General features: G+C 34.1%; 1 protein-coding gene across 4 annotated transcripts in view; it reads right to left on the bottom strand.

Annotated features, from left to right (window-relative positions):
• The window catches only part of Cdh18 (cadherin 18), a 756,186-nt gene that overhangs the window by 168,163 nt on the left and 567,556 nt on the right, over positions 1–20,467 (bottom strand). For all 4 annotated transcript variants that reach the window (XM_041632191.1, XM_041632192.1, XM_041632190.1 and 1 more), the window contains one exon: positions 18,526–18,820. In XM_041632191.1, the coding sequence (XP_041488125.1) occupies positions 18,526–18,820 (295 nt within the window). The remainder of the gene's footprint in view (positions 1–18,525; positions 18,821–20,467) is intronic.

The raw sequence follows: 20,467 nt of genomic DNA, 5'->3' as shown, positions 1-20,467 counted from the left end.
GCATGCTCATATGTTGACTGAATGTCATACGGGTTAATATTTTGGAGACTCATATATTTCGAGTTTTCCATTTGTTGCCATTTAAAATTAAATCAATGGCTGAGTTATATTGGTCATGTTAATGATTAACCGTTTTTATCTTTAAAAGTTTATATGAAAAATCAGCTTTTATTTTGTTTTTCATGTTTTATTGTTATCATATTGCTATATATACATGCCATACAAAGTGAGTGGAGTGAGAAGATTGTGTGATAAGTTTTTCCCTCAATATAACTTTATCAATAAAGATCCTCTCACAGTGGAGTGCGCAATTCTTTCCCTCATAGTATGTGGTAAAATAGTGTCCTTGGTCAAAAAGAAAAAGATAAATTTCCCAAGAAAGATATATAGAATAAGGTCTATAGTTGCACTAATCTGTCAGAATGTTAATGTGGACTGTAATATTTGCTGGGAATTATTTTTGCTTTGATTACTACTTATCAACACTACATCACATCCCCTGCCTAACTGGCCTTTCTTGTGAGAAACCCTGCATACGTGGATGAAAACATTTTCTGATTGCAGAGGCATTTCTATTGTAAACGGCAACCCTGGCGATGCTAGATTCTGAGGCACATAAACCATTTCCCAAGCGGTGTTTTATTCTGAGTATTTCCTGTGACACACACTTGCTGTTTAAAGCCTAGGGATTAGTTCCTCTCAGCTGATGTTTTCTACAAATCTGAAAAGATTTAAATGCATGAAAAAAAGCTTTCCAAATATCTTTACAATGTAACTTAAGTCTATTTCCCACTCCGGAGAATCCACCTTGTCATTCCCTTCACTTGGTTTTTCTTTCTTCTGATGCTTTTTAAATAGCGCACATTTTGTCAAGTTGCATATCAACAAGAAGCATATGAGTGGCCTTCTTTGAAAGTCCCTAAAGACCAATTTGAAATATTTAACAAGACTTTTTTAATACCAAGCAAATACTCTCTGAGGTTGCCAATTACTACACGTGACTTGTCAGAGTTCACAATTGTGTTAAAGTCCCATGAGAATCGAAGCTAAGCAAAACATTTGGATAAAAATAAGCTAAAGATTTCTGCAGGCTGAAAGGCTTTACTGAAGGAAGCTCTTGAAGCATACTTCTCAAAAGACTTCCTTAGGATTTCGGGATAAAACAAGACTCATCAGCAATCTGTGAATTTTGTACTACACAGGGGGACTAGACTTTCACTAACAGATGAATAACAGTGGACTTTAGTTTTTGTGGAATTTTCTCACACTTTATTCACCCAAAAGATATAATATTTTCAAAAATAATGTCTGAGATAACCCTTACACAGCATCTCTGCTGAGTAACAACAGAAAAATCACTATTTTAGGATCTGACAGATGGCTCAGATGGACATATTTCTCACTGCCAAGTTTAATGACTTGACATCTATTCTCCTAACTCATATGGTGGAAAAAGTGAGAATTAAATGCTATACATTGTCTTATAAATTTCTTACGACGCTCCATGTTCACATCCATGTGAAACACACACATGTGCATGCACACACACATTCAATTCTAACCTGTATGTAAATTATGGCTACTGTTTATTTTTAAATTTCATTTACATACTTATTTAATTATTCAATGTGGAAGTTTTATAGCATCTTCTTTAAATGAAAAATATATCAATGGCATGATATATATTTCTTTAAAAGGATGTCGAAAAGCCATTCCTATAAGCTACTTAATTTAATAATAAAAACAATCTGGAAAAGGTTATATTAAATTATATTTATAAACATATGATATTGAGAGATATAAAGTTATACAACTCAAACACATCTATCTATTCTGAAAAATCTATATATTCAATTTATCTGCCAAGTCATAATTTCCTGCCTCTGCTCTTTTCTTACGATTTTCTCTTATAGAATCTCTGGATAGAACACAATCCCAATTCAGATGCATATCTATGAATAAAGGCACATTTTATTATCTAACTCTATACAAAAGACAAAAGACAATTTTATAAATAGATTTTTACAAACAAATCTCTGGAATTGAATAACAAGAGGAAGTATTGACTGTAAATATGGCTTGGTACTTCTTGTTTTTCCCATGGCCCTGGGTTCAATTTTCAGTATCCATTTCAGGCAATTCACAAGCTTTTTTATCTCTGACTCCTAAAGAATCTAATAACTGTGACCTTTCAGAATATCTGCAATCACATACACACATATACACATATCCATGATTTAAAATAATAAAAATTCATTTTAAGATCAGGTAGATGACACTGCAGAACAAAGCATTGGAAACGTTGATTTTCTTTGCAGCTTTGAACAATGTGTATGATTTCCTTCTTCCTAAAGAGTAAGTGACTGTAGTAAAAATAGGTAGACTAATCATATGCTTCTCAGTCTTATTGATTCTATAAATAACATTTTCAGGGGCTTTCAGATATGTCAGACTTTCTTCCGAAAAACGTAACTCCTATTACTGGTGTCCATTTCATTCCTGACCAACTGAAGAAAGAAACATTATAATTCAAGAAAATGTCCACACCCATACTGTGTGCGTCTATCTCTCTCTCTAATCCCTTCTCCCCCTTTCCTTATAAAAGACTTTTATAGAAATATTAGTTTTTAATGGTTCTATCTACTTATTAATGATATTTTTCAAATTTCTACCATTCGGGGTTCATCTCTTGAGGTCATATTATAATACATTATCTAGAACCAGAAGTGTCCACGGAGAGACTATCTTCACTTGTATGCTCACAGTCTATTTGGATTTTTATAGGATTTTTATACTCCACATTTTCTATATCTGTGTATCAAGCTCTGTATTCCATCACTCTCATTGATAACAAGTTTATTTTTTCTATTGAACATTGATTGGTGCAGAAATTATTAGCATATATATCCCTAATTCTTAGTTACTTTCTTGTGTGAATGACTGTATACTCATAGAATACAACCCACATAAAGGTTGTGTTCTACACTCCAGGTTGATATGCTGAGAGATTTAAAATATAAATCTGATTTTTTCACTTTCAAAAAATTAATTTATTCAGTGTATTAGGTTCTGGCTGATGTTTTATTCTGGAGAACTTATCAGTATATGTAAGAAAAATAATGAAATTTTATGAAAGGATATTTTATGGTTCAAGAAAATATATTTAGAGTTAAAAAAACACATAAAATTGTCCATCAAGTATTTCCATTTTCAGGAAATCTGCAGTGCTTCAGAAATTACCTTTGAGAGAATATTTTAGTAATTTAATAAAGATATAATTGAATAACTTCACTGTCGAGAATAATTTATCATGATTTCAGTATATTATGACAAAACAATATTAAAAGAACAAATTAGGTGCTCTTCAGGTCAGTGTGGGAGAGAGCCCCTCAGTGTTATTGTCCCTGGTAAATCATGAATGCAGCAATCCCATCACACTACAGCTTTCTGATAGGCTCTTAGGCCTGCTCCAGTTGGACTTTTGAGTAAAAACTCATCAATATCTATATTTCTGGAGCTTACAGTACTTCTACCGCAGTCTTGCTAAATGAACATGTTTTCGAGCTCCCTGATGAACACTTAGGTTTATACTCTCGGTTAGTTCTGCCCTTGGCTTTGCTTCTGCTCTACCAGCAATCAGAATTATTTTTCTCCTTTAGAACTATTTACATAAACACATATCACACCGTAAGGTGTACTACATTGTTACTACACAGCCTTCTACAGAGTAAGGAATGTACTTTTTCTAAGGTTAAATTTCAGAGACTGAATACACAAAAGACAATGGCCAGACAATAGGTATATATAAAATAATCATAATGGGAAGTAATTAGCAAAGATAACTAATTCATTATCTCCCATGATCTACAGGAACAAACCATGAACAAGATCCACCTGTAAAACAGGCTCAGGAAAGTTTGGATAATCATTATTAGCTTTGTTCTGAGAAACAATGAATCATAATCCTCCTGCCAATGGCCAAGAAATGATCAATAATTGGTCAATAAAATTTTGCTCTTTTGTAATCCCAATTTCTAATTTAGGCTAAGCTAAGAAAGTCTAAAATTAATCTCTAATAAGTCTTATGGAATGAAAAAGTTTTATATAATTGTTTTTGTGTGTTCCTCATGCCAAGAGCTTCTAAAAGAAAAGTATTAGTAGGTCTTGGCTTTTGCATGGTAACTAAATCTGAAACATCTCCATGTATTTGTACCTATGCAGGACAGGAAATGATAGTGGCTGATCCCCAGGCTTGCTTAAGAATTTAGTATATCGTTTTTATTTGCTAGATTTTAACTAAAAATATAACTTACATTAGGGAATATAAAATCTATTTTCTCAAGTCAACTAATGTTTCCAATAAACTTAAAATGATACATGTGCCAATTATTCTACATTTTGCACCAAAGTGAAAACATTCAAATAACTCAAAATTTTGCTTACGTTAAGATCAAAATTAACACCCTGATGACTGTAAGTATTCTATAAGTCAAAGTTTATACAACTTACAAGTCTTTATATATATATATATATATATATATATATATATATATATCCTGTCTAGTGTAATATATTTTATCTCCTATGTATATATTTCATCTAATATGTATGTATATATAATGTTTTGTATTAATACAGTCTTTTAAAACAGTAAATTATAACTAATACAATACATTTGTATAATTGGCATAGAGATATTTACAGCAGATTATTAAGTGTATACAAAAGTGCATATTTGTTTATGGAAGGAGCTCGATCACACTATAACACTTTAGGTCCTTCCTGAGAGAAGAATTTTTTGCTGGTCTGTAACTCAGTGGAGACCACATTGGTCTTGAACTCATAAACAACTGCCTGTTTCAGCATGCAGTATATTGGGATTTAAAAGCCTGTGTCACTATAACCAGGACGATTATAGAGCTTTGAATGAATATAGATATTCTTATTTTAAGGTAGTAGGATGTTATTAGGTTTGCTTCTGTGAAGACATATGACACTCAATTTGTGTTTATCTTCTTTGTTTTTTTTTTCTACTTCCATGAAATTATCCAATATAACCAGTAGAGTTAACACAGTTACAAAAGGAGACTAAATAGCAATGTATTTCATTATCTTCCAGCAGATCTTGACCTGAACACTTGCCATAGAACTACATTCTTGGTAAACTGTCACCACCACCAAAGTCCTCCTACTGGTTTCCAGTGACAATTGCCTTCTCATGATTTGACTTCTTCCCTCTGGGACTCACCAGATTTCAGCTTGATCACTACCAGGGGTCTTATAGAAGTCATCACACAATCTCCAGTCTTCAACCTTGTCACTGATCTGACTGGGACCCTCTAGCTGGCCTATTACATCTTGAGACCCTGGGCTAGTCCACATCAACAGAGGAATTTTGTTTCAGGCTTCTTGAACAAATAGTTCAAGACATAAGGGAAACAGAACACTTTGATAACGAGTGTGTCACCAAATGCCACACAAACATAAAAAGTTGAATTTCTACCCTGATGTACATAAGCCTTATCCTGAATATTGTGAACACCCATGCTTAAAGAAGAAATATGATTTGAATACAATTGAAAGAAAAAACCCAACCAACAAACGAACTCCATTTGAAAATTTAAAACCCATAAGAAAAATTCAAAATAACATGCCAACTCCAAAGCACAAATCCCAAAATTTTTGCCCCTGATGAAAACATGGACAAATTTACAAATTCAAATTAATTATTACTATGGAAAAACAACTGATAAAAGACAAACACAAAGAGAAAACCAAAACAATGAAGGAAATACAACACACGAAAAGAGAATGTGATTTAATTTTTAAAAAATCTAAACTGAAATAATATAGGAAATGGAGCTTGTAAGAAGCCAATTACAAAACTCCGTAGAAATCATCAACCAAGCATTAGCATTGAGCTAAATCCTACAAAGTTATGTGGGCAAAGATAAAGCTAAATTTAAAACCACTGAAATTCAGTGGAGACTAAAATTATTGTAATAGAAATACTAAACATTGGGTGGAGATAGGCTTCACGATCCCGAGTTTTCAGTGGACAATGATGAGAATCAGAGTAACCAGCAGTCACGGAAATGGCTGGGCAAGATGCCACATACACATGGAGCTCGGGTAATTTGGGGTATGGCATGGAGAAAGGAGGAATGATGGGGTTTGCTGGATTCCAATGAGCTTCAGGTTAATAAGAGGTCCTTTTTTCTTTTTTTTTTCAAATAATAAATAAAATAGTAACATAGATGATATCCAGGATTTTTCTCTGGCCCACCCACCCACATGCAAGGCTATTGTAATACACACACACACACACACACACACACACCCATTCTCTCTCTCTCTCTCTCTCTCTCTCTCTCTCTCTCTCTCACACACACACACACACACACACACACACAATTTAAAATGATTAAAAAAAAAGAAAATTAAATATATACAAGCCAAAACTTTGTCCTATAAATGAATATATTGAATTGACCTCTCCACTGCCATCAAATTAATATGTAATTTGCCTTGGGTTACTTCATTCTTTATTTTCTATCTTATTGTAATGGTTGTGTGTGTGTGTGTGTGTGTGTATTTCAGTTTCCCACAAAGAAGACTAAAAATACGACAATAATCCTTTGTCACACATAGAAATAACAAATATTAATTTTATTTGAGCTAGTTATGACCCAGAAAAAGGACAAAAAATATTTATTCCCATAAGGTATTTGTTACCATGAGCTTTTCAATTCTATACAGGAATTCGAAGGCTTGTCTGTCTTTGAAATTTTCATTCACAAAAAAAATTACTATAAGCGTGTAAATAAAAAAGTATGATGTAATCCAAGGCAAGCTACATATTAATTTGATGGCAGTGGAAAGATCTACACAATATTTTTTTTCCTGGAAAAAAGGCAAAAGGAAAACCAAAAATTCATCTGTACCATAAAATTCAAACCACTGACTTACCTCAGCCTTTAAATGAAAGTGAAAAGGTAGTTGGAATTATTTGAAACTTCTTAAATTTAGAATTTTAAAATGTAATCATAAATAGGAAAAGATAAAATATACTAGTGCCCAAGTATTTACCACACACTTTCCTCAGATTTTCAAAGAATGTGTTGCACTTATTATGGTTCTGTATGCCTACAAAAGTCTTTCCCTGAATGGAAGTATTTGTGGAATGGGTGGCCACACATTAATACAAAATATATTGAGAGAATAATTGCTTCAAGTAAGGAGGCTGCAAAAATTGTCAGACTAAAATGAAATAATAGTAGAACTCCCAAGGCTCCTCTTCAAATATTTCCTTCCATTCTGGGCTTGGCCTTGTCTTTCTATCAAATGTCTTTCTAATGCTAACACTTTACAATTAAAATCAGAATCTCCAAAGCTTCTCTTTCAGGCTCTGGAAACACTGCCCGGCATGTACAAGCTAATGAGGACCTACACCAACTAATTGAGCTGAGAAAAACGTGGGAGTTATTGCCAGGACACCTGCTGAAAACTAACACACGAGTCACAGGGCAGCATTCACAAGCAAAGCATCAGTTTGAGCTTTGAGAAGTTGCAAGCCAATTGTCTGTTACCCCACATAATAATGTTCTGGCTACTGAGAAAAACTTAAATGCAATGGATACTGCATTGGATTTCTGTCTTCTATTTCTTTCTTTTTTTTTTTGAATTTGAAATATTATCTTCTAGGCTCATGTGTTTAGAAACTTGATCCTTCACTCTTGGTGGTGCTAAAGAAGTTGTCAAAACATTGGAAAACTATAAAGTTATCCTGGACAAAGCAGACCACTGAAGACCAGCCTTGAAGAATGGCATTTAGACTCACATCCCAACTATGCCAGGGCAATAGACAATTCTTTCAGATTTTGATTATGGGTTTCGCAACACTCTTCTGGCACTGACAACATGCCCTCTTTTCCATAAAGGACTGTATAACCTCAAACTATGAGGCCAAAAAAAAATCCTTCGTAAGTTTTTATAGGGTATTTGGTCACGTCAAAAGTAACTAACTCAGTCACTAATTCCTGAATGACATTTTGTATAAGATGAAAGCTAACTAACATTTAAGAAAAGTTATCAGAACAAAGAAACAAAGGAAGGAAGGAAGTTATATAACTTGGAGATTTTTTGTTCAATGGACTATTTCTCAGATCCACCATATAAAACCTCACATATAAACCAGCTATTATGTGAATTGTAATATAACCCATGTGTTATTAAAACCCTATCATTGGCAAGATTATGTCTCCAGGGTGAATGTTGGGATATGGAATCTTGAATCCTGGCAGGTGTCCAAAATGAAGCTCCCAAGATGTTTGGTCTGATCTAAATCAAGGACCCAGCAAGCCATGCCGTAAAACCATCACCCATCTGATGCCTTTTGTTGCTCTGCAACAGGGAACACACACAAAGAGGCCTCTTGGCTTTTAAGACTATAGGGGAAATAAACAGAGGAATAAGAATGCTTAAGTATATCACACAGAGCAAGAAACCTAGTAGATTAAGAATTAGAAGCAAAGCAAATGGCAGTTTAATACCTGAAAAGTTTTCAGTGTTCCATTGAACGTAAAGTTTGTAAATGATATACTTGCAATTATTTACATTGTATATAACAAGACTAATAATCAGTATTTCTGTCACGTGTTCTAATGTCTAAATATCTTACTCATTTCAGAGACACTCTTCCAGTGAGAACAGTAACATCATTTACAAATACTGCTCTATTCATTCTTTTTTAATTTCTCTTCTGTCATATCTTACTAACCTCTGACTCAGGAGACATATAGTCTTCTGTGTAATGATGTATACTTAATTGGACTATGGTAAAGCATAGTACTGAATTATATCACATTTTGTGTTATTTGCAAAATGACTGGACAGTTTATACAATTTGCAAAATAATTTGGAGCATTATAAAAGCTTACCCTTTTACTTGGTGAAAAAATTAGAAACAGTATTAGAAGGAAGAAGAGATGGTTGCCATGATTCCTCCCCAATTAGAGGCTAATCTCCAGAGGTTCATGTTCTGGAAGCTTGGTCCTCATGAGGTGATGCTGAGACATGAGTTGACTTTCAGGAATAGAAGTGTAGTGTGATGACAATAAGTCACTGGGGTAGTCACTGTCTTTAAGGAACCAAAGTGGCTCTTGTGGGACCATAGTTCATTCCCTGAGAGACTTAAACATTATTTGAAAATATGTTCATTCCTCAACCTCACAACCTCTCCATCATTGTACAACAATTTACAGGTGGTGCTTAGCAGACGCAAATAATCTTGTACATTCAACCTCAAAATTAGAAGACCATTCCTTTTCTTGTTACGAGGGCTCAGTAATTTGATGTGACATCAGTGGACCAAGATGGTTATTACCATCAGCATGATGATGCAGTTATAAACAAAAGGAAAGAATCATAAATTTCAATTGATGTAATTTATAAAAGATTATTTTGGGTAGATATAGGAAATAGTTGACTTCAATAGTGTTAAAATATGTTCATTTTCAAATACTCTTACTCTACAGAAAATTATTAAATATGTATATAAATATAAATGTACCATATTCACAGATGTATATGCAAGTATATGGCTCTCACTAGATTGATTTACTGCAAATAAACTAAATAAAAACTATAAAACTTAATTTTTTGAAGCTTGTGATTTCTAAATCTCAACTACCCAAACCACTGCTATTTGTTCTATAGCCAAAATACACTAATCTCATCTGTAAGGTTGCTTTTATTATATATTTTATGAAATTTAATATAATTAATATTTCAATGAAGAATTGCATGTAGAATAATTTGGGTCATAAAATAGATAATAAGCATTCTAGCACTATGAATTTCACTTTGTATGGAATTGTAAATTATAAAATATATTATTTTTTCATGCCTCTATATTTTTTTCATTCCATTTTCTTCCATGTTCCCTATGCTATTAATTCTCAAGTGATAATTGAGAATAACTCAAATTTTCCTTTAAAACCATTTATTAATATGTGGACACACCAGGTTTGAGTGTAGCAAGAGAGATGGTACTGATACTGTGGATTAGTAGCCAGGAAGGATGTTAACTATTCTCCTATGAGCAAGGCAACTGTAAAAGGTCAATGCTGGGAACTATACTGATCTCAAATATGATAACAGGTTAAATTGCACTGTGTAACAAATGAGAAGAAACATTATATAAGAACACTTTCCTAGAATATCTTGATTTATTTTTTGCATCTGTATTAAACCATCTATAATACCACATGTTTTTATGTTGATTATTACTCATTGTTAAGAAACCTACAAACACACTAGACTTCTCCTACTGAGAATATGTAGTTACAAAAATAACCTAACAAAATCATCCATGTGAAACTAGTTTTAGATCCTATCCTTTGTGTTCTCATTGCATATTTTACAAAGACATAAAGACAGTATTAGCACAATGCTTTTATAACATGGCAGTGCACATGTATACACACACACACATACACACAAAATACTAAGTCGACTAATATCTAGTAGAGGAAAAAGGAATATTTCTCACTACTTTTCTACTTAAAATGCAACATCTGCTTAATTTAATCCTGTTTCCCTATAAACATTATGCATTGTGAATAATCCATTGTTGCAGTTCTTCTAATCTACAAGCTGAGCTTCCCTTTAACTCTAAACAATTCCTCTAGGCACAAACCCTCATAACAAGGCTGAGAAGGGCAATGTAGTGAGGGAAAAAGGGTCCTAAGAGCAGACAAAAGAGTCAAAGATACTGCTATGCCCAGTATTAGAACATTTGCTAGTATTTTATGAACAATATATTTATACAGTGTTTAATAAGAATGATAGTCTTCCATTTAAAATAAAATAATAACTACTTTGCAGAAGAAATTAATATGATCAGTATATACATATGTTTTTTTCTCCTTCAGATATTTTTCTGTTCATGTTGTGAATATTCTAAAATACAAGCTCATTCTACAGTATAAAATAAGAATTGTTTTATGTTTAGTTATGGAAATTTGTGTACATGAATATGTGTGTGTTCTGATTCCCATTTTCACAGTGTAAGTAGTGTAGTAAGGACTATTACTACAGATATAGTTATATATGTGTGAAAGCATTTATGAAGTATCTCTGTAAAATGCTGACCATTTCAGGACAGAAAAAATCACCAAAATGACAAGTAAATTTTAAAAAAAATCATTGAATTCTGATATTTCATAAGCCAATTAAAATGTTTTTGGATAGGGGTTAGATAGAATATATCCAATATGGCAGAATATTGCTATAGCCAAAAGCCAAGGTCATTGTCAAATAGCCATATGCCAAATAAAGATCATCTTTTTATGAGTAATTGATCAGGAAAACCCCATTGCCACATGTAAAAACAAAATAGCTTCTTCTCACTGCTCTTAGATGCACATCAGAACTAAGTGTTAAGAGTCTGTTGATGATGACAACGCATATTGTTGAGGGATATTAGATCACAATGTGACCCCCTGAATTGTGTTAATTAAGTAAAGTTAACCTTGAGTCTGGAGATGGCATTAAATACTAGTGACAGAAAGTAATCATAGAAGATCAGAGGGAATCTGGAAAAGATAGAGAGAGACACAGGAAGTAGTAAGGTATGGTTTAGAGTAGCACAGCCTTTTGTGGTTTGGCAAAGTAGAAGCATGGGTCTTCCATGGGTGCTAGCAGGAAAAGAAGGTTAGCTTGTTGTTACTTAGCTCCTCTGAGCTCGCAGGTTTTCACCCCAGGCTTGAGTCTCAGGTCATAATTAGAATGGCAGAGATTTAGTTGAATATACCTTTATCAACGTGACAGGGCCAGTGCCTGCAGGAGCAGAATTCACTCCAGTCCCTGCCTGAAGCTCCAGGCCACTGCTAGATAAGCAGAGCTGTACCTACAGGGTTGCAAATGCTGGCTGAGACAGTAGAAGATGAAGACATAGCCACTGTGCAGAAGTGCAAACAATAACGCACTTTCATTACAAATAGGGAAATAAAGCTAGAACTTAAACTTCATAGTTATACATGCTGTTAAATACACACTAACAATTTCAACCAGCTGAGAACCCCCAGAATGACCACACCAGCTTGCCAGGCAATACACCCACTAAATCAATAATGACAAAACATCAGAGGAACAACCTATCACTCTCTGATTGGACTTGAAGCCCACTCTATGGAAGAATATGCATGACTATACTGACAAAATTGCATGGCTGAGGTGTTAGGCCCTACTGTGAAAATACTACTATTTTAGCAGGTAATATATTTTTTTACTCCCTTGTAAATTCCTGAAAATATATTTTGATCATAACAACCCCCAATTTCTCATCCTAACTCAGTATGGACATATTAGTGTTGTTAGAATTCTTTCTTTTTCAAAATCATGTGGCCATATGATTCCGTTGGTATTATTTTTTTATTTATTCTTCTCTCATATATTATATCCCTACTGCAGTTTCCCTCCTCTCTCGCATTTCTCACTCACTTCCCCTTCTTCCCCATATCTACTTACTTTCCATTTCCTCTCAGGAAAGAACAAGACTTCTAGAGATATCGACTAAATATGGCAAAAAAAAAAAAGCTGCAATAAGAGCAGGCACATATTCTCCCATCAAGGTTGGATAGGGCAATCTAATAGGAAGAAAACAGTCCCATTTGCAGGAAAAAGAGTCAGACACTGCTCCGCACTACCACTCTTAGGAATCCCACAAGAGCACCAAGCTACCCAACTATAAAATATATGCAAAGTACTCCTATCTGTGGGCGCACTTGAGTGTCAGTGATTCTGTGGGCCTTGTTCTCGTGCTGTTCTTGATCCTTCTGGCTCCAGAGTCTTCTTCCCCTTCCTCCACATAAGGACTCCCCAAGCTCCACCTAATATGTGGCTGTGAGACTCTGTATCTGCTACCATCATTTATTGATTGAAATCTCTCTTGTTTCTCTAATGACGGTGATGCTAGTCTCCAATCCCAGCCTTTCTTGAAGGAAGAGAACTGTGAATAGAAGGTTTTTGTGGACAGGTTGGTGCCCAGTTCCTCCACGTGAGGCCTTGCCTGACTACTGAAGATGGCCAGTTTAGGCTCCATGTCCCCTTTACAAGGAGTCTTAGATAGGGTCACTCTTGTAGGTTTCATGGCGTTTCCAGTGCACTAGGTTTTTACTTCAATCCCCATACAACACCAGTTCCAGTAATATCTCCCAATATTCTATTCATCCACCTCCCCATCTTATTCCTCCTGTTCCCATCCCTACCCAGTCCGAGTCCAACGAATATATCTAGTATATTCCCTTCCCAGGGAGATTCATGTGCCCCCACTTGCCCTCCCTTTTACTTATCCTGAATCTGTGTACCATAGCATGATTACCGTTAACTTTACAGCTGACATCCACTTACAACTGAGTACTATAGCATGTTTGTCTTTTTCGGGTGGGGTTATCACACTCAGACTGGCTTTTTGCTATTCCCATCCTTTGCCAGCAAATTTTATACTGCCAACTTTTAAGCAGTTAAATAATACTCCATTGTTTAAGTGCACCACACTTTGTCAATTCTTTGGTGACGGTAAATCTATGTTGTTTCCGGTTTCTGGCTATTACAAATAGTGCTGCTATAAACATAGGTGAGCAAGTGCTCTAGGAGTATGATGGAACATCATTTGGGTGTATGCCCAGGAATTGTTATAGAATATTATCTTAAGATTTGTTACTTTTTTATGTTGTTGAACAGTGGTTTAATGATGAGAACATGTGTTGCATTGTTTTATATTGCATTTGTTTAACTCTGTGAACCTGTGTTACTTTGCCTCTCTAAAACATCTGAAGGCCTAATAAGGAGCTGAATGGACAATAGCTAGAAAGGACAAAGATAGACGAGACTAGCAGACAGCGAGTATAAAGTCAAATATTTTAATTTAATAACAATATTTATTTAATTTAGTAGAAATTTAATTTAATAAAAAATAGAAGGCAAAGTCTTGCAGGAGCAGGGGAACATGGAAAGGAGGATGCTAGGGGCCAGCCCTGCACCTAAGCTGCAGAGTAAGCGTGTAAGATTATAGAAGAAAGGAAAAAGCCAAGAGGCAGAAGGTAGATGGCACAATTTAAGTTAAGAAAAGCTAGCTAGAAACAAGCCAAGTTAAAGCTGGACATTTATAAAAAATAATAAGCCAAATAAGATTTGGGATCTGCGTAGCAGGCCCCTGAAAAGTAAAGACTCCAAAGAGTGAAAAACAACCAACAACAGGGATCATTATGGCTGAATCTTGAGATAAATCAAATCCCAGTTTTCCGAGAAACTGCCTTATTATTTCCAGAGTGGCGGTACACGTTTGCACTCCCACCAGCATAAGGAGTTTTCCCCTTACACCACATCCTGGTCAGCACGAGCTGTCATTTGTGGTTTTGATCTTAGCCATTCTGACAGGTGTAAGATCGAATCTCAATGGAAAAAAGATTTTCACCACATTCAACAGAAAGTTAACGTCCAAAATATGTATAAAGTATTCACGAACCTATATACCAACAAACTAACTAAGCCAATTAAAAAATAGAGTGCAAATAATAAATCAATAGTCTATATTGTTTAGAAAATCTTGTGGACTCCCCTGACCAATAATTTAAAGAAAGGTTTCTCCTGGATGGTGATAGGGGTTTTATTTGTAAAAGGAATTTTTAATAACCATGGTATTCTAGACAAATAATACAATATCATTTTTATCCTCAAAACACAAGTATAATCTTCATGTTGACATTGTGATGACAATTTTGACAAATACACGACATTATTGTAAATACATGAGATGTCTGACACTTAGCAAGTGTTTAACAAGTGTTCCTTGTAGTTGTCTGTTGGATCATTTTCACAGTTGCTATGGTGACCAATAGTCAAAGACTCAGGCAAATTTTTGTACAATTTTTGATGAAAAAAAACTCTCGCTATATTTTTTTTTTCAGAACAGAGAGCATGCATTCAAAGGAGCAAATCTCATTAATCTATTAATTAGTACTTCTAAGGGCACAAATAGTTTTGATGGCAAGCATGATTTGAATATTTAAAATAGCTGTTAGCTGCACTCAAGCAGAAAGGACGTTTTCTATCACAACAAGTCATCTGACATCATAATTACTCTGTAGGTCAGTGAAAGAAAAAGGAAGTGAGAATTTCATGTTTCAGCCCCAAATCAACTTCCTTAAAAGAAAGCAGGATCACTGCTTCTAAACAGTAGTGAGCATCACTTTCCTTTGGATTCAGTGTTAGATTCGTTTCTTTATGAGAATCTCCCCAATGAAACCTTAAATGCTGTAAGTAAAGTGATCGCTATGGATGGATGAAGACAGGAGTTCTATCTGTAGCAGCCACATGAAAATGGCACAATGCTGGAAAATCAGAAACAGGCAGAGAGTAGGAACCTGCTAGCCTGCAACCGTAGTACAATTGGCAAGCATCAGGATAGTGAGAGACCTGAACTCAAGTTAACATGTGAATAACGCTTTGGTAAATTTGAAAGAAAAAAAAAAGCTGCCCACTGGTTAGATAGATGCCAGCATGTTTTATAAAGGAAGGTGGCCATTTGTTTATGCCACAGGCTGTCCTTCTATGAAGTGTCAAGTACTGAGGCAAGACTTGAAGAAAATTTCCTGGCTCAATCAGCAGACACACTCAGGACCACAGCACAACTCTCTAGTTGTTCTGCCTCAGGTCTTGGTCCCTGAAATGTCTTGCAATGCAACAGACAAACTTCCTTTTCTAAAAATAATCAAATTTTAAGCAACTGTGCAACTCTTCTTCTTTCATGTTTAAACTATGTAAAATGTTTTCCATGTGAGTGATTGATTGCGCTTCAAGAAATGATCTGTAGAGTCAGCCAGCAGGGAGATTGTCTCTCCTGCAATTGCCTACGGTCCCTTATCTTCAGTATATTAACATTGTTTTCTACATTCATAGTCAAAACAACATCTTCTGTTATTAAGCTCAATATATAAAAGAAGTTGCACATACTGTGATCTGACATCAGCTTCCATACAAAGTACAACGTGAATTATTTGTTATGATTACACAAACATACACATTTTGCCACAATAATGAGCTCCCATTAATTCAAAACCAATAACAATATGGAATATCCATAATTTGGCATCTGGCCTCCAATAAATTATTATCATAAAAGTGTTCTTGCCTGGAATCACGGCAGTATGGAGATAGCACTTAACTCTCTTAACTATTTTACTATTCTTATGAATTAAAGTTGTATTCTAAAACCACATTCTTGTAACTCTGAGAGTGTAAGAGTGTTAGCTATTCCTTATTCTCTCAATGCTTCACATTTTAGGAAATGTCTTGGAAGTTATTTTGTTGAACCCACAGCCTTTACTATGATAATTCCACCTTTCATTTTGGCTTTGATTTGGATTAGCAAAGATCAAATTAGTGCTTGAAAAAGGTAGCAATTTGCATATTCATTTCTGTTTGTCTGTATGCACATGTGTGCTTTAGGGTTTGCCATGTTATCTTTGCCATCTCTTTACTGATTTGACTTAGACCTCTGTTCACCTTCAACCATTTTCAATTTCTCATCCTCCCTATCAGTCATTAGAGCTTGCTTTTTGTATTCAGTCTTTGGAGCATTGCCAATATTTGCCTATACCCAGTCTACCAATGTTTTCCTCAAAATTAGTATCTTCATGAAGCTTGTAAATCAGGGAACTCCTCATCTGAGATGGGAAAATACAATTTATCTCTTCCTCTGCATATATTTTCTCTGCTATTGGGGATATACCTTATTTCCCTGATGCTTAAAGAATAAGATTTCTTAATAACTTGTTATGTTCTCTTATACCAGGATACCAGTCAAGCCGAATTAATGACCATTCATTATTTCAGGACATTATGTACACTTTTCTCATGATTTACTTTGAAATATAAAACATTTTAACCCTGCACCCCCTCAATCTCTCTGTTGTATCCGCTAAAATCCTCCAGTTCTCTTCCATAATTTGTCAATTAGAAACTGCCTTTGGCTAATGACTAGTCTGCCTATTTTATTGTCTCTACTGTTATTTCTTTCTGACACTAGTGGTTTCATGTTTCCCCTTGCCCTGTATCACACAATGGGAGCCTACCAGCACATTTTTTTATAAGTGATTGTGTATTAAAACTTGTTGCATTTATAAATTAGAAGGGGTTCAGAAAACATAATATTGCCCTGCCTGTCCTAGACAGGCACAGGGTTTATTTTCGGGATTTGCTCATAAGCTCTTGCCCATCTTGAATAACAGTGCCTAGTCCACCATTTTCCCCCTTAAATGTCCTCAGAGACCAATAAGCTTGAATATAGTCTGAGAATATGCCAAGGAGTGCTATGGCTAGTCCCTGAATTCTGCTGCAGACAGAAAAATGTTGGGAAATTGTTTTTCCCCAGTGGCTTTGGCTGAGAGCATCTCTCTCTTGATTTCTAGCCTTTCTCCATCAGCTAAAGAGCCACCTGGCTCTCAGGAGAACTAAAATGGGCTGCAATTCTAAAACGAAACAGTGGTTCGCTGCTAGCAAGGAAGCTTTATGTGAACATTCACGGGCTGATTACAGGATATTATCAACATATATAACATCATTATTCAGAAAAAGAGTGACATAGATATTTAAGTAAAATACAAAAATTATCATTAAAACCTGTTTCCTGAAAGCAAGTGGAATCTTACAAGGTCACCAAAAAATTAATGCAACTATTTAAGTTCATTTTAATTACTTTCAGGAAATTAATTTACGGAATAAAAATGAAAATAGGCTAGCAACAAAAATCTCACTAGTAGAGAAAGTATCTCACTAATTCATATGCCTTGAGAACTGTTTGAAGATATTTCAATTTCAGTACAGCCATGAAATGAGATAAATCTTAAATTAATTACTAGTTGATTATTTTCTAAAAATGAGCATGTGTACTTAATGCTATCTACACATTTAAAATAATCTAAAACAGATAACATAATATTTATATTTTAAAATATATATGTAATGGCCTAACATATGAGTAATTTTGTTTATTATTGAAGCAATAACATCTAATACTAATGCCATTATAGTTAAGAAGGACCTGTAAGCTTATAAAACATGTAGTCTGAAGTTCAAGATGTCATACACTCTGTCTTCAAAGCAGTTACTGTCAAATGTGTTGGCATTTCATATTACTCAATTATATGAAAGAAAAATTTACAGAATCAAAAATAATGCCAATTAAGAAAGAATTACATATGTTACCCAACTTAGGAATTTTTCCTTGACATGTCCAAACCGTTCTCTGGACATACATGCTCAAAAATTTATTTCAATTAATAATATATGATTATATAATCAATAAGTCTTTATGTAATAAAAATAGCCTAACATTCCTGAAGTTTCTCAAATTTCTACAAATATACACATATATATTTTTTAAAAGTTCTTCAGAAAATAATCTTTTGTGTTATCAATAACATACATTAATTTCTACATTACAAAAAATAGCTTCCTTACCCATATCTGACATCTCAGGCACAGTAACGATGTATGGCCCATCTGTGAACTTGGGAGCATTGTCATTGATATCTTGCACTTTGATGATGAACTCGGATTCAGGTTCCAGAGGCTTGTTTGTCCTTCTGTCAATAGCCTGAGCGTGAAGAACGTAGTGTGTTTTCTGCTCTCTGTCCAGGCTTTTGGTTGAGTGGATGTCACCTGTCGTGTCGTCAATGATAAATATCGTCCCAGCGCCTTCCCCAGTAAGGATGTACTTGACAGACCCGTCGCCTTTGTCGGAGTTAGAGTGCAGCTGAAAAACAGACGTGGACAAAATCAGCGTGATCGATATTCTGATGACATATGTTTTCTGAAGATTATCAAGAGATTAAGAGTTCAGTTTTCTTTTACACTGTGAACTTCATGCTACAACAGCCATTTCTTTCTTTATAGTTTTCTTTACTTGGTATTAAATCTATACTTTGCCTTGATTTCTCCAAGTTTCCATAACTGTTTTAAAAACTGGTAAATATTATGCATTTTAATTTTAGTATTTTTCATAATTACTGTTGTCTTTCTTCTTAATCAAGATTACACTGTGTAATATTAAGTTAGGAAACAATATTTCCACCACTCCAGCACTATTTTCCATGTCTGGGGAAATTTTCATGAGAAAATTCATATAAAATTTTATCAACATAGATTGTTGACATTAGATCTTGAAAGAGTAGGAGCAACTGAAATTCAAACTTTTATCAATTTTTCAAAAGCCAAAACATATATCACCAAAGTACTAATTTGATAATTTGCAGAATAAAAAGTGTAATATCATTTCTAATAAATGTTTTTATGTAGAAATTATAGGTTTTGTTGCTATCTTATTTACTTAAGGGACTTGAAAATATTATGACTAATCTAGTAAGTGGAGAAATATTAATCAATTGGTAATATTGACAAATGTGATTATATTTTTCATTTCTTCAAATGCTAAAATATATAATGATAATTTACAAATACTATCTCAGTAGAAAATAGCTTCTGTATGAAAGATGATTTTAGAATATAAATACATAAATTTGACTAACGTGTAAAGATAAAATAGCTTCTATATGTCATTTAAATCTAAGTGAATGGAATTTATATGACATAGCTTAATGCACAGGTAACTCACAATTAAGATTCTACTTCAATTTAATTTCTGACACCAAAATAAATAAGATTCACTGCCAGGAGAAGACAAGGAATTTTGTGAAACCACTGATGTTTATTTTTTTGATAAACTGTCTCTGCCTCTGAAGAAATCTGAGTGGTTTCCTCCGCATGAAATCTTTTTCATGAGTTTTTATGAATTTAGCATTTGAAGCACAAATTTAGTTCAACAAATATATCTTCACAATTTGTAAAGCACTGTACATGAACATGCCAGAAGTTATGATTAAATTAAACATAGTTTATCACTTATAATTTAGAAATATTTATAAAACTGGAAAACATTACTAATAGTTACACCAAAATACTATAAACTATAATGGGAATAACATATCAGTTGTTCATAAAACATAGCTTTAGTATTTATGTAACTAAGGTGATTATCTCATTAAGGAAATTTTTAATCTTTTAGAGAGCTTGATTAACTTTTAAAATCATTATTTCAATGTAGCAATGATAAAATAATAAATTTTATTAGGATTTAGTTCACTGATTAATAGTTATATAATTTTGATGACAACAGATGCTGAAGGAGCAAAGTGAATCATTGAGGGCTTTCCCTCCCTGTTCTAGCCTTTCTCAGTTATCCATTTCTACTTTCCAGGTTTATTCTGCAATAAAGTTTGAGCCTGAAAACACTATACTTGTTCTACTGTGGATTTTTGTTTAATAAGAGATTTGTAAGTACCCAGAGGAATCACAGTATGTATATTAGGTTTTAAGAAACAAGGAATAAGAATACAGGGGGAGG

Source organism: Microtus oregoni, unplaced genomic scaffold, assembly GCF_018167655.1.
Source record: "Microtus oregoni isolate MIOR12 unplaced genomic scaffold, Mior012 000040F_ref0000088, whole genome shotgun sequence".
NCBI lineage: Eukaryota > Metazoa > Chordata > Mammalia > Rodentia > Cricetidae > Microtus > Microtus oregoni.
Note: the sequence above shows the minus strand (reverse complement) of the source record. Positions and strands in the feature narration are given on the sequence as shown.